Raw genomic sequence first — 12,762 nt, forward strand, 5'->3', positions numbered from 1 at the left:
GTCAAAGCAAGTTCTGTTGGGCTTCCCTGGTGTAAACTGAGCAAAGATCCCTAAGGAGAGGCCTGTCTGGAAACAGCAAGAAAGCCTTGGCAGCAGCATGTTTTCTGCCTGCTTACCTGGGAGGTGGACTAGGTATGAAAGACATCCCCTTTGCTATTTTTTCTTACTTCCTAGTCGTCCTGTAAATTACCTTGTTTCCCTCCTGTCCCTGCTCTGGTCGTTCAAGAATGAGATGCACTGGAGTGGTAGAGGGGCTGTGAATGGTTTTGATTTGTATCCCAAACCTTTCTTAAGGAGCATCTCCCATTTCTGAATGGCTTTTTGTTGTACATGAATGGGTATTTAGAGGCCTAATTCTGTGGCCATTTTAGGAGGAAAGACAAAAGGACAAGTAGCATTAGGCCATAGTTACTGTGTAATGCCTTGTACTGGGGCTAAATTCAATCCTACACAGAAGCTTTACTTACAATAACCTTGCGTACAACAATTTTATGACACAGTGAGAAGGAAAATGGACTCTTCCAAACTCGCGCCTGAATTGGCTTACCTCAGCAGTGTATTTGAATTAAGTGGGTTTATTCCTAAAGCAGAAATTACATGCACTTTTTTGATCAAAGCCAGGGAGACCCACTTTCAAACACTCCTGTATACTGGCAAGGCTACAATCTTAATATCTGTTTGTGCCTCACCCTAGAGGTGCTGGCAGTCTCCCCTGCCCAGGAGTTCAGGGCTGGAACTGGAGGAGGACTGCTTAGCTCTGGACTGTGATGCATTAACAGAAGTATGCAGAGCTGCGAGGGGAGGTTTGTACAGAGTCTATTCACCCTGCCTGCCCAACCAGTAAACCTTTCTTTTCGTAAGCATGAAGCCCACTCACACATTTAAGAAATACATCAAAGACAATAGACATATGGAGAAGGTTAACTGGGCTAGGCAAACTGGAGCCATTGTTGGCTCCAAAACACATTTGGAAGAGCCAAAAGCAGGAGGGAGGAAAGAAAAACCCAATAAATTGGCTTCACAAAAGGAAGAATGTAAATTCTGCTGTCAACTTTCCTTGTGTATAGTTATTTCTTGTATTTCCTATTACTGTGTCAGGCTCAGGATGCTTATGTTAGATACTTATGGTTTTATGTTCTCAGTTGTCCAGGAACAGGGTTGAGAATTGGTTTTCAGAATTGGTGAAGCTGAGACTGACAGCTTCATGCCAGTTGTGTTTGTGTGATTTTCATTCCTTGCTAATTTAGAGGTGTTAAAAGTTATCTTGGTGTAACTGTTGTGTTTATGGATCCACCCAAGTTGTCATTATGACTTAAAATGTTTAATTAGCGATGCTTATCCAGCTTTATGGGAATGAAAAGAAAAATCCAGAAAATACAGATTTCTGAATACAAAGTAAAATTTAAGAGATATTTGCTGCTTATATCACCTGACACTTAAAAGGCATGGACATCACTGAGAAATTAACTCATTCTCTACTCATGTGATTTAAATACTATACACAAGTGGGGAAATACTGCTTCCTAAAACTGCCTTAGTCTTTAGATTATCTTAATTGGAGCAGAGAATTGCTTCTGTTTCAACTGTCTTAGAGACCATGGATCTGATTTGGAGGAAGTACTAGGAACCACTAATTCTGGTTGGGTTTGCCTGGGGCAATGGGTGTTTGATTCATTATTGTTATCATTGGGGTTTGTTTCTTAATGATTTCATGTTGGGATGGTGTCCAGATACCTCAGTGGGTATAATTTCAACATCACTTGTGTATGAACTATTACATTTCTACCCTAATTTTGGGCAGCTCTTCCTAACAGTAACTGAAAGCAATCACCTAAAATCATCTTGCCCATAATGCTGTTGCTAGGAGTCACACTGTATCCTTAGTACCAGTAGACAGAGATGGGAAAACTAATGAGAACTGTTTACTGTGGAGGCTGCAGATATTTGAACAGAAAGGCAAAACTAGAGGCAGAAACCTGGAGTAAATCTCACTGAGGTAGCTGTGTACAAACAAACTGACTGTGCACTCAAAAGTGGGAGAAGAAGCAAGCAGAGTCTACAATTAAAGATGCCTGTGCCGTGTAATAGTGATTGGAATGGGTCTAAGTCCATTTTAGGAGATGTGGCATGGGTTTACACTGAAAAAACAAAACAAAACCCCAAACCACAAATGTGGGACAGCTGTCCCTAAGATGAGTGCCCCTTCCTATGTATGTCACTGTTCGGGGTTGATTTGGGCGTTTTTGTTCTCTCCCAATGGCAGCCAATCCCGGTGTTCCTCACTGTTCACAATGCGGCAGAAGTTATAACCTGTGGGTTCCAGAAGTTTGTGCAGAAAGAGGTAAAATCAATATGTTAATTGATACATTCAAGGTACCTCCTGCCCTATAATTGCCCTATAACAAGACACCTAATTTCTTTTAATACGGGCATTAGTGCCATATGCTTTTTTAGTCTTGCTGTGATAGCTAGCCATTAATGAGACCCAGAGAGAGCTTTGCTGTTGACAAGTACCTATATTGATGTTTTCTTTTGCTCTTTTCCCCTTTAGTTGATGAAACACTGCAAATGTGTATCGACAGTTTTATCTGCATTTTTAAGACTGGCTTGGTCCTGCTTGTTTTTTCCTTCTGAAAATTAATATCGCCTCTCTCCCATGCCCCACATAAGAATCTCATTGTTTGAGTTGAGAGGGAGGAGGACTGGGTCCTTAGATCTAACCAGTATAATATATCTAGTATTTGATGTATTGTATGATTATAGACAGATCACATCTCCACATGAAATGCAGGAAAAAGTGCATTTTTTTTATTTGTTTTGAACGCTTGAGAATCTGTCCCAAGACCTATTAAAGTCAGGAGAGTAATTCCTGCTCCCTTTAGTAAGAGTTTCTCACAAACTGCATTGGGGATCCTTCTTTTTAGGCTATGAAATGCTTTTCTAATTGACCAGAGAGCTGCTGTGTGAGGTAACACTGGGAAATCATTCATCACAAAGTCGTTTCTACAGTGGCCCCTGGCTTGCTGTCAAGGGATCTTCCATTCACTACCTCTGTTGTGTATATAGAAGACAAATAAATGGCCCATGTTTGCTACTCCTAACAAACTGAAGAGGTCACTGAGATTATGCCTAAGGGACATAGCAATGTGTACCATGGCATGTCCCTGTGGTATTGTCCTCTGATCAGTGTCCCTGTCAAAGTGTTTCATATTTTCCTTCTAGCTCACATGTTTATGTCTCCTCTCTTTGAAAACAAAAGCACTATGGACAAGGATAACGCAAACGCAGGTCTTGCTGGAAAGCTTCAGGAGAATAATTTTGGACCAAAGGATTGGGAAATACTCATGAGTTTAGACCAAGACTGTTTTGGCTGGGGTAGTACCTAATTAATTAAGAATACTTAATATAGTTTTGGTATAGTTCAAGTTAAGTTTGAGGACCAGGTATAGAGTTCATGTCTGGTTTTAGGTTTACCTGCTGGCGAGTAATCTGAAAATAAAAATCAAGTTGAAGTAGGCTAATCTGTAGTCCTGGTTCTTTTTTTCAAACTAAATTTGCTAAGCAGTGCTCAAACATAATGGGCTGTTGAATGTTGCTCACTGGATTTTTAATGTGTTTGGTGCAGTAAGATCAGCTGTCATCACTTTCCTGGTTTTGGAAGGGGAAAGCACTATTTCACCATTTTTATTTCTAAATTTAAATTTTTTTAATCATTCTTTTTTTACAGCAGACCTCTCATCTGAAAGTCTGTAGGTAAGCTTTTAAAACTGCTCAGATTCAGATTCAGACTTGTTTTGGCTCCAGCTTCTGTATTTGGTTCAGATAATGGCACACCAAAACAATGAAGAATGTAAGGCACATTCCCGTGGGCGGTGAGCCTAAATTGCAACATAGGAGTAATTAAATATTTTTTAAATGTATTTTCTTTTATTTTTTTTAACAGTTGCTTAAATAGATACATTTTTTTCCTCCATATAAAAATAAAAAAAGCCAGAAGGCCAGTCTTCTGAATAACAAAGCAGTGCTTGTAAGTATGTTTTTGGAAAGGAGATAGAAATCAGGTTTGAAGTTCCAGTGGTTAATCTTACACAGTAAGAGAAAGATAATTAATGTGATAGAAAATAGCTAAAAATGCCTTTCCTAAGAAAGAAAAGGTGAGTGATATCCAGTTCTGCTAGAATCATTCATATTAAGCTACACAACCTACCAACCCTCGTTGGCCCTAGTTGTTTAGGCTTCAAAAAGGAGATAGAAAGGGACAAACAGAAGTCGGCCGGTCATGTATTAAAAGTTTCATTCTTCCCCACCATCGCCTTGAAGAACACATATTTGCTGTCCGCCACATTCTGTAATCTTTTAGCTGAACTTAGAGTGGGTAATGTTGGGTTATTATTTAGTGTACTTAGAGGCACCATTTTCCTAAGTTCTTCCTGTTTTTTCTATTATCTGACTTACTGTGGCCTTGTTTTCACCACTGAATTATTGTCAGGGATACCAGGTTTTTAATCATCTTTATTCTGTCTTTTCCTGTGCCCCTAGAGAGCGAGAAAGTAAGCTGCAAAAGCAAATGTTTGTTATTATTAATAGTGACAGAAATTCTGTCCACAGAAATTCCACATCAGTGTATTCAGTGTAGCCTGTAGAAATACTGACTCAGCCACAGGTTAAGAATTTATTTAGTCCAAGCCAGTGGACTAGGGGGGGCACTTGTGCTGTCCTTAAGCCATTTCTAGTGTAATACCACTCACTCCCACTTTGCTGTGTGTTCTGGAGTTACACCATAACTTTTAATGGAGTCACCTTTGCTGGAATTGTTGTAATAGGCAATTCACCTTAATGAAAGGACTTTTTGGTAGCCATTCAAAGCCAGAAATTGATTGATTTTGGCTTTCTGAAGCAGCCTAGGGAAGCCAGATGGCAAGTGAAGAATAATATTCCCTACCAAAAAACTTGTTTTCATCACTGCTGAGATATTTTGTGTTGCTTCTCTTCTCATACAATTTTGCTGTGTATGAGTTATAAAGAATGTATGATGTAAAACTTAATTTTGGTGGCAGAAATTAGTTTTAAAATATGGAATAAAAGTTAAACAAATGAAATGTCAGTGTAAAATTGAGTGGAATTGCCTATACTTTGCTGAGAGTACAAATCCAGCTTACGAGCTTTTGGTCTTGTTTGGTTCTTTTCTCCACAGTGTGCTGTTCCTCCTGGTAGCAACAGTGTGCCTCCCTTTATGTGACACACAGGTGAGCTCTGCTTTGTAAAGCAGCTCTAGTTAGACCTTGATGTTTGATATATTGTTGACATATGAGGGATGCAGCTTTTACTTGTACGCTAGGGTGGGATTCCTGTGAAGGAATTGTAAATGCTGCCTATTGCTGTGTTGTAGTCTTGCTGGTTTTAATGCACGTGCATCATGGTAAAACCTCTGAGCAGTGCGGACGTAACAGCTCTTTGGTGAAGGTGGTGGCTGGAGAAACCACGGTTTAACTTCTTACAGAGCTTAGAGCAAATCACTTAGGTTTGAATTAACTGCATGTACTTTCAGGAAGTTCCTAAATTAGCTTTGTAATCACTTGACATGCTTTCTGTAGCTACTGGAGAAAGGAGGTACCTCCAGAGAGTGCTCAGTCCAGCAAAGATCTATTCCTTGGAGGTGCTTTTCTCTTTTGGAGACTTAGGAAGGCTGCTTCCTTGTTTTAGATACTTTAGGTAATATCTGAAGTCAGGTGGGATGAATCTGTGAACTTGTCTGGATGCATCTGATTAAATGTAGCCATCAGAAGTGTTCCACCTGTGCTGGCTCCCTTGATAATCCGTGGTGCAGAGCAGGAACTTCTGGTGTATAATTCACCTCCCCTGAAAGCAGACATCTAAAATATTCCAGGTGAATTCCTCTCAAAAATGTTTATTTTTCCCCATTGATTGTGAAGAGACCCTACCTTGCTCAGACACAGATGTCTGTTTAAAGCACTCTTTTGGATACTCCGTGGTTAGTTGGAGCCTTGGAGAGAGAGACTGCTTAGCTGCTGCTGGGGCTGAGAGGAGAAAGGAGACAAGACAAAAACCTTAGTGATGTTCCTCTGATCCTCTTGCCCCTCCCTGACTGCCAATACAAGACTAAACAGACTGGGGTCCATATGCTCAGATTGTTTTAAATGGTGTACGTATCTGAAAGAAATAGAGCTATTCTCGCCAAGACTAGCTGAGAGCCTGAGTAGCTGGCATATGCCAGGTCTCTAAGTGGGACAGGAAAAACTTCGGTCTTCCTAGTCTTCTTTAGCTGTCTTCTCTTTCTTTGTAGCATAGCTCCCACTCGCTGTACTTGCTTTGTGAAGCTAACTTCAGGGAAATAGTGATATGTGTGTTTACATGAACGTGCTTTTATTTATGTAGATGTTCTTCTATTGCAGTTTGATCCAAACGGTTATTTATGGGCTCTAATTCACTTGATCTGTGTTGGTAAGTAATTTTCTTTTGGAAAAAAAATTAGGAAGAGTAAATGTGTTGGAGAAATCAGCTTTATTATGAAGTTACTGATATTTAAGGTTCTTGATTTAAGAAACACTTAGAATGAAGAAGCTCAGTAAATATAAGAAAGTGCATTCCTTTTATAGCTTTTACGTTGAAAACTACAACAGAATAAACTAGATATTGCAGTCACAGTGGATGAGAAAATGGACATACAATTTTAATCAACACCAAGCTTTTCTGGGAGTTTCTGATGGTTGCCTACTAAGAGACACTTCTTTCTGAGGGGAGAAGAAACATAAAAAAAACCAAGCAAGAACTTGTAGTTGGAGCTTTATTGCACACACTGATTTTATTTAAAAACTGACAAAAAATATTATATTCTAAAATATCGTGGAATATGCTCCCAGAGGAATGATGTAGAAATGGTGGGGTTTCTTATGCAGTCATAGGCATTTTAAAAAAATTTTAACCGAGTTGCATAACCTGTCAGGTTTTCTTTTGTCTTTTTCAGACTAAACATTGATTTGGATAAATCGTAGCTCTTTCCTGAAAAGCTAGAAACAGTTAGACCCAGAAAATCTGAAGAAAACAAGAGTAGTAATTTTTAACTAGGAGATTTGTGTCTTTTGGAGCATTAGGCTAGATAATAAGGGACTTGTATTTGGTTCTTAGCTGTCCTATAGACTTAGTGAGTGACTCATTCATGTGTTAAGTCTTGTCGGCAAATTAGGATGATTCCTTCTTTATTTTGTCTATTCAGACTGTAAAATTTTCAGGGCAGAGGTAATGTGTTTATATGCATTTGTGTCTAGGGAGGTCTAGAGATCACATTCTAAAATGTTATTAACATACAAATAAGAAATAGTATAATTATTTTTTTTTTCCTTTAGGAAATGTTATATGGTAAACTTTTGCTCATTTAGATAAAACAAAAAGCTAAGGATTTTTCACTTCAGATACTTGTTTGCTGTAACGAGTGATGTTACTGCTTTCTCAAAGCCAAGAGGTCTCATTTGTAAAGCAGTGCTAGGCCATGGAGGTAGAAAACTGCTTAGAGAGGAGGCCTCTTCTGTGTGCTTGAAACATGTAGGAAGTGCCAACATAATGTTTATGCTCAAGATATAGCTCCTTTCCATTTCTCTTGTTTTTGAGAGAAAGTTGTTGATACAACGGTTGAGATTTTTTTGTGTAATTAGATTTCCTATCAACTGACACAGAATAAAGATGCTGTAAGAAAGGACAAACAGATGAACTAACAAAACACAGGGTTATTCAAGACAGAGCATTAGAGAAAGGACGTGTTCTACCCTTCAGCTTGTCTAACGGAGGCAGAATCAAGGACTCCTATTACATAGTGTTCTACTAGATTTGCTTTTCATGTTCTGGTTTTCCTTGTGAATCAAAAAAAACCCCAAAGCCTTGAAGAAAGGGTCTGAAAAAATACAGCCTGAAGCTGTATTGTTCCTCCCTTGAGTGCTTAAAGCTTTTCCCAGAATAGAAATGGGAGCTAACCAAGAGGTGGGTAGGTCAAGAATGTAAAGAACCTGGATGCCGTAGAGCTGAGAGAACTCTAAACAGGAAAGATGGCTCAGAGCCAACAGCTGTAGGGGTCTACATAAATGAACACATCATAGAAGTTACCCAGAAAATGGGGTGGGCTGAAGAACCCATTCTGAGATGCTTTTCTTTTTGTATTTACACACACGTGTACACACACACACACACACACTCACACACACTCCTTTGCAGCTAGCCATGAGCTAGTTGTCTCTTTTACAGAAGGAGTAGCAGAAACAAATAGCATGACAGTACTCTGAGATGATAACACTTTTGAAAACCATTAATTTGAAGTGATAGGTTCATTTTACTCATGGTTTAGATGTCCTTTGTGCCGTGTTGCTAAACTGTAATTCAGAGGGCTTCCACGTCTGCTGGTACCATGGCCAAACAAGCCGTTGTTTGTCAGAATGATTGCATGTTATGGCAATTACACATGTCATTTCAATTACAGGGGCTTACAAAGTATTTCACAAGTTATGGAAACCTAGCTCTTTAAGGTAATGTGTTTTCATATTCTTTTAAAAAGAAAGATTGCTATCAAAGAGGGTTAGAGACACTTCTGTGTAGCAGTCAGGTAAACTGCAGGGATCTCTACATTATCAGCATGGGCTGGGCCACTCTTGCTTAATCGTTAATGACTTTTCTTGCAAGAGGAGCCTTATTTATTGTTGATAACAATAGCATGTGGTTATCGATAGTTATACTGCTAACTCAAACACTGAATTAGTTTTAAACAGTGTATTATCAAAGGGTGATGACTCAGTCCTGGAAAAAGAACCCCTAATTACTGGCATAGGCATTAAGAGGAAATGTTAGTTTGTGTTAGTCTTGAAAGCTGCATGGTTTGAATCTGTCAGTATCTCCCTTTGCGACACAGTCTCAGAAGTGCTTAGCAGCTGGTGACTTGCCACAGGACTGGAATGGCTGAGTACCTTAAAAACCTTGAAACCTTCCACTAATCCCATGTGCGTGTTAGAACTTCAGCCAGACAATAGTTGTTTTGAAAGCAGGTGGCTTACATGTTCACAGTGTCTATAATCTGCAGTTGTCTGTATGGATGGAGGTGGATATGTTGCCACTGCATATTATGTATATGTACATAATACATGCGTGTATAGAATACAGATAAGCTCATTTATTTCAAAACCATTTTCCATCTCTGTTTAAAGGGTCTAAATTTTAGTCAGTCTCACTTTTATCTTCACTTTAAATGAGACTCCCACTGACATAGTAACAACAGAAATAATGTCTAAATTAATATGCTGATTAATGTATTGATAATATTATAATATTAATAGATTGTGGTTAGAATGTATATAATGACAATATAATGTTAGTATTACCTAATTATAACATTGTCATGTATTATATAATACTAATATTATGTAATATTACAGTGTTATAATACTACTTAATATACTGATCTTTTATACCAAATGAACTGCATTACTAAAAGAAGACCTTTTTTTCTTTCCCTCCTCTCCCAGTGATCTGGACCAACAGTACATCAACTATGTATTCAGGTAAAATGAATAAGCCTTTGATACACTGTAGCTGGCTTTATGTGGTATACGTTTTCATTTTCAACCGTGGCTTGTTTAGGAAACCCATAACTACCACTACTTAAATGTATTTATTTAGCAGGACTTTCACTGGAAGAACAGTGCTAAGCTGAATGGCTTAGCAGCTGAATTTTTTGGGCTCTGGTTATAGGTGGACATGCCAATATACACCTGGGGAGGTAACGAGGTGTTAATTATGAATATTTTAATCACCATATGCACAAGTGATATATCATTTCCAGAAATAATATTTACAGAGTAACTCCCTGGCAATACCCCACTTCAGAAAATAAAAGTTGTACAAAATTGCCAGAAGGGGAGGTAGTGATTACAAAAGTACGATCTGCAAAGCACGTGAGCAGTAACTGATTAGTGGGATTGAGTAATTGAGACCTTCAGTTGTTTTTCTGATTTGGAGATATAAAAGTGGGTTGTTATTTTGTAGTTAGTGAAAGAGCCCGAGTCACTGATGAGACTACCCTGTGGTTTTTTTATTATAAAAAAAAAAAAAACAACCCCCAAAACCAGTCCTTTCCTTAAAGAGCCATATAAGCCAGAACATTTGGTATGCATGGCTTCTGCTAGATTAGAGACTTTACTAGATCCTCCTCCATCCATAATCACATCTTGTATATGTTGACCTCTTTTCTTGGAATGGTAGCTAAAGTTGTATGAGAACACTGTGGAGTACAGATACTAAGTTCTAAGAAAGGATGGTCAAAAGGAATGAAAGGGAGCAGAAGTTAGGAAAAAGCATAACAAAAGTGAAGTTGTGTTTGTCCATTTGGTTAGATGGATGTGTGCTCTTGTCTGGCCACGTTAAGATACTTGATAGGAACACATCAGGGACTCCAGTGTAGGACAGTTACTTCACTTCAGTTCCCATTTATCTTGTGAGCATCATCAACATGATAATACTGTGTATCTCTTTCTATCTTAGTTCAATCAAATCTCCTGTTTCCATAAATAAGTAATGCAGGCCTCTGATTTTGCATTTGTATGATTCCAGTGTCTATTTACCAGGGTCCCATGCATTGACAATATCTGAATATCAGTTTGCTTGAAGTTGGCTCTTGTTTAAGTCAATTGTTTTCCAACTATGATGAATTGCAAAGCAAATCAATTTTACTCAAAGAAGGCAGTTGTGTTTATTGAAACTGTTTTGAAGAATTAGTCATGGAACTTGCAGATAGGGTGCTGAGTGCAGAAATAACCCATGAAATCTTGAATGAGCTGCAGCTATTTGTCTGTGTTGAAGGGAGAGTCATGAAACAAGCTGTAAAATCAATTGATTTTTCATTTGGCACCTGCCTGACTATGGCTCTCAGTTGAAATGTTAATTGAAAACTACATCTGGGCCTGAACCTTTAAATTCGGATTTTGGCTGAAGGTCTTAATTTTGCAGTTTTGATTGAAAAGTCAGAGCTGGGTTCCTGCTCTGTTAGTTGATGGTATCCTTTGAAGTCTCTGAAGTTGTGTCCAGCAGAGAGCAGGAATTCCACATTACATGGAAACTATGATTATTGATTTAGAGGCTTTTAAAAGGGAGAAACTTTTGCTAAGGAACTGCGAGGTGCAGTGGTATGTATTTTAAAACTGTTCTTTAAAAAAAAAACAACACCAAAACAAAACAACAGTGGAATTGTGCAAATTGGAAGATGGCTTTTTTTAGCATCTGCTTAAAAGCAAAAATGTGTTATCAAAGCTTGCAAGGATTTTCACCATTAAGGGGCTGAAAGGTCAGTGTAGCTTGCAAGATGATGGTGTAAAACAATTGCTGGAAAACAAGTGGCTTAGAGGAGGTAGAAGACTGGATGCACATTTGTTTGGCTTGGGTCTGTGGATATCTGTATGTCTATGTATCTATATATGTATGTATGTATGTATTTCTGTGTTAGAGAAGCTCGCAGTCCATAGCATTTGGACCTCAACTTGTCTAGGGAAAACAAACAGTACCATGGACAATGGGATAAGTGACATCTGATTTTTTTTTAGAGTTTTGCTTTGTCATGATGTTTGAAAGGCTGTGAAATTTGGCGGAAGCTCTCTGCTTGTTTGAGACCTCCATGATGTGCTACTGTTGTGAAGGTCCTCCAGTGTCTAATGGGGCTGAAATCTTTCTGCTGCAGAAGGCAGTGGCAGGGTTTGTCTCTTTGTGAGACCTCTGCACATGTAGTTATCTTGGAGATGACTGCCACTTCCTGAGTTTGGATGAAGCTGGTCAGCGTGTTTGAGAGCTATGTGGAGCTATGTGTGTACGTGTATACACAGCTTTATTGCACAAGCTTAATTTCTGTAGAAAACAATCAAAAGTATTTTTAAATCACACTGAGTAGAGGCATTTTACTCTGAACATTCTCTGAACGAGTGCTAACTCTTCATGGGCAGTTCTGTGTCAGAATTATTGTAAACGTGTGCTTATCTCTGGCAGAGGGTGCCCAGAACTACATTTTGTGATTTAGCAGGCTTTAAGGTATATGCTGCTTCCTCTACTCGGGGCTTCTTGAGGACTGTTTCAGCCATTACAGGATCCCAGTTCCATCTCCAGAACAGGACAATCTAATGTGTACTGGTGCTCTTGTCTGTAGAAAATTATTCTATGATTTATGAAGCAACTTGCTAGTGTGGTATCAGTGCAACTTTATCCTCTTCACACTATTATCAATAGGCCTTTATAGCACCTTATTTCTAACCTAGATCAGACAGCTGACATGCAGCTCTGTGAGGAAAAGAAAGCAGCTGTGTGGGCACAGCCAGGTAGTGTTTAGAATCGTAGGATCATTTAGGTTGGAAAAGACCCTTAAGATCATTGCATCCAGCCACAAACCTAACACTACCAAGCCCACCACTGAACCATGTGCCTAAGCACCACGTCTACATGTCTTTTAAATACCTCCAGGGATGGTGAGTCAACCACTTCCATGGGCAGCCTGTTCCAGTGCTTGATAACCCTTTTGGTGAAGAAATTTTTCCTAATATGTAGGAAAATATAGGAAAGTGTATAGGTTTGTTACAATAGAGGCTGTTCAAAGCGTTTCTGTTTGGTACGAAAGCACATTTGTACTCTTGAGTGTAGAGACTGTCTGGATAGAGCAGATTAAAAGTGCTGCCCCAAGCTACTGGATGTTAGAACGTACCAATATGTTAGATTAAAAGTATATATATT

General features: G+C 38.8%; 1 protein-coding gene across 9 annotated transcripts in view; it reads left to right on the plus strand.

Annotated features, from left to right (window-relative positions):
• The window catches only part of TMEM241 (transmembrane protein 241), an 82,565-nt gene that overhangs the window by 10,669 nt on the left and 59,134 nt on the right, over positions 1 to 12,762 (plus strand). For 7 of the 9 annotated variants that reach the window (XM_030011967.2, XM_030011966.2, XM_030011965.2 and 4 more), the window contains exons 5-10: positions 2,264 to 2,341; positions 3,728 to 3,753; positions 5,195 to 5,246; positions 6,414 to 6,462; positions 8,486 to 8,531; positions 9,522 to 9,557. In XM_030011967.2, the coding sequence (XP_029867827.1) occupies positions 2,264 to 2,341; positions 3,728 to 3,753; positions 5,195 to 5,246; positions 6,414 to 6,462; positions 8,486 to 8,531; positions 9,522 to 9,557 (287 nt within the window). The remainder of the gene's footprint in view (positions 1 to 2,263; positions 2,342 to 3,727; positions 3,754 to 5,194; positions 5,247 to 6,413; positions 6,463 to 8,485; positions 8,532 to 9,521; positions 9,558 to 12,762) is intronic. The other 2 variants (XM_041122978.1, XM_030011962.2) reach the window with 1 other exon arrangement.

The sequence above is a fragment of the Aquila chrysaetos genome, chromosome 4 (genome assembly GCF_900496995.4).
Source record: "Aquila chrysaetos chrysaetos chromosome 4, bAquChr1.4, whole genome shotgun sequence".
NCBI lineage: Eukaryota > Metazoa > Chordata > Aves > Accipitriformes > Accipitridae > Aquila > Aquila chrysaetos.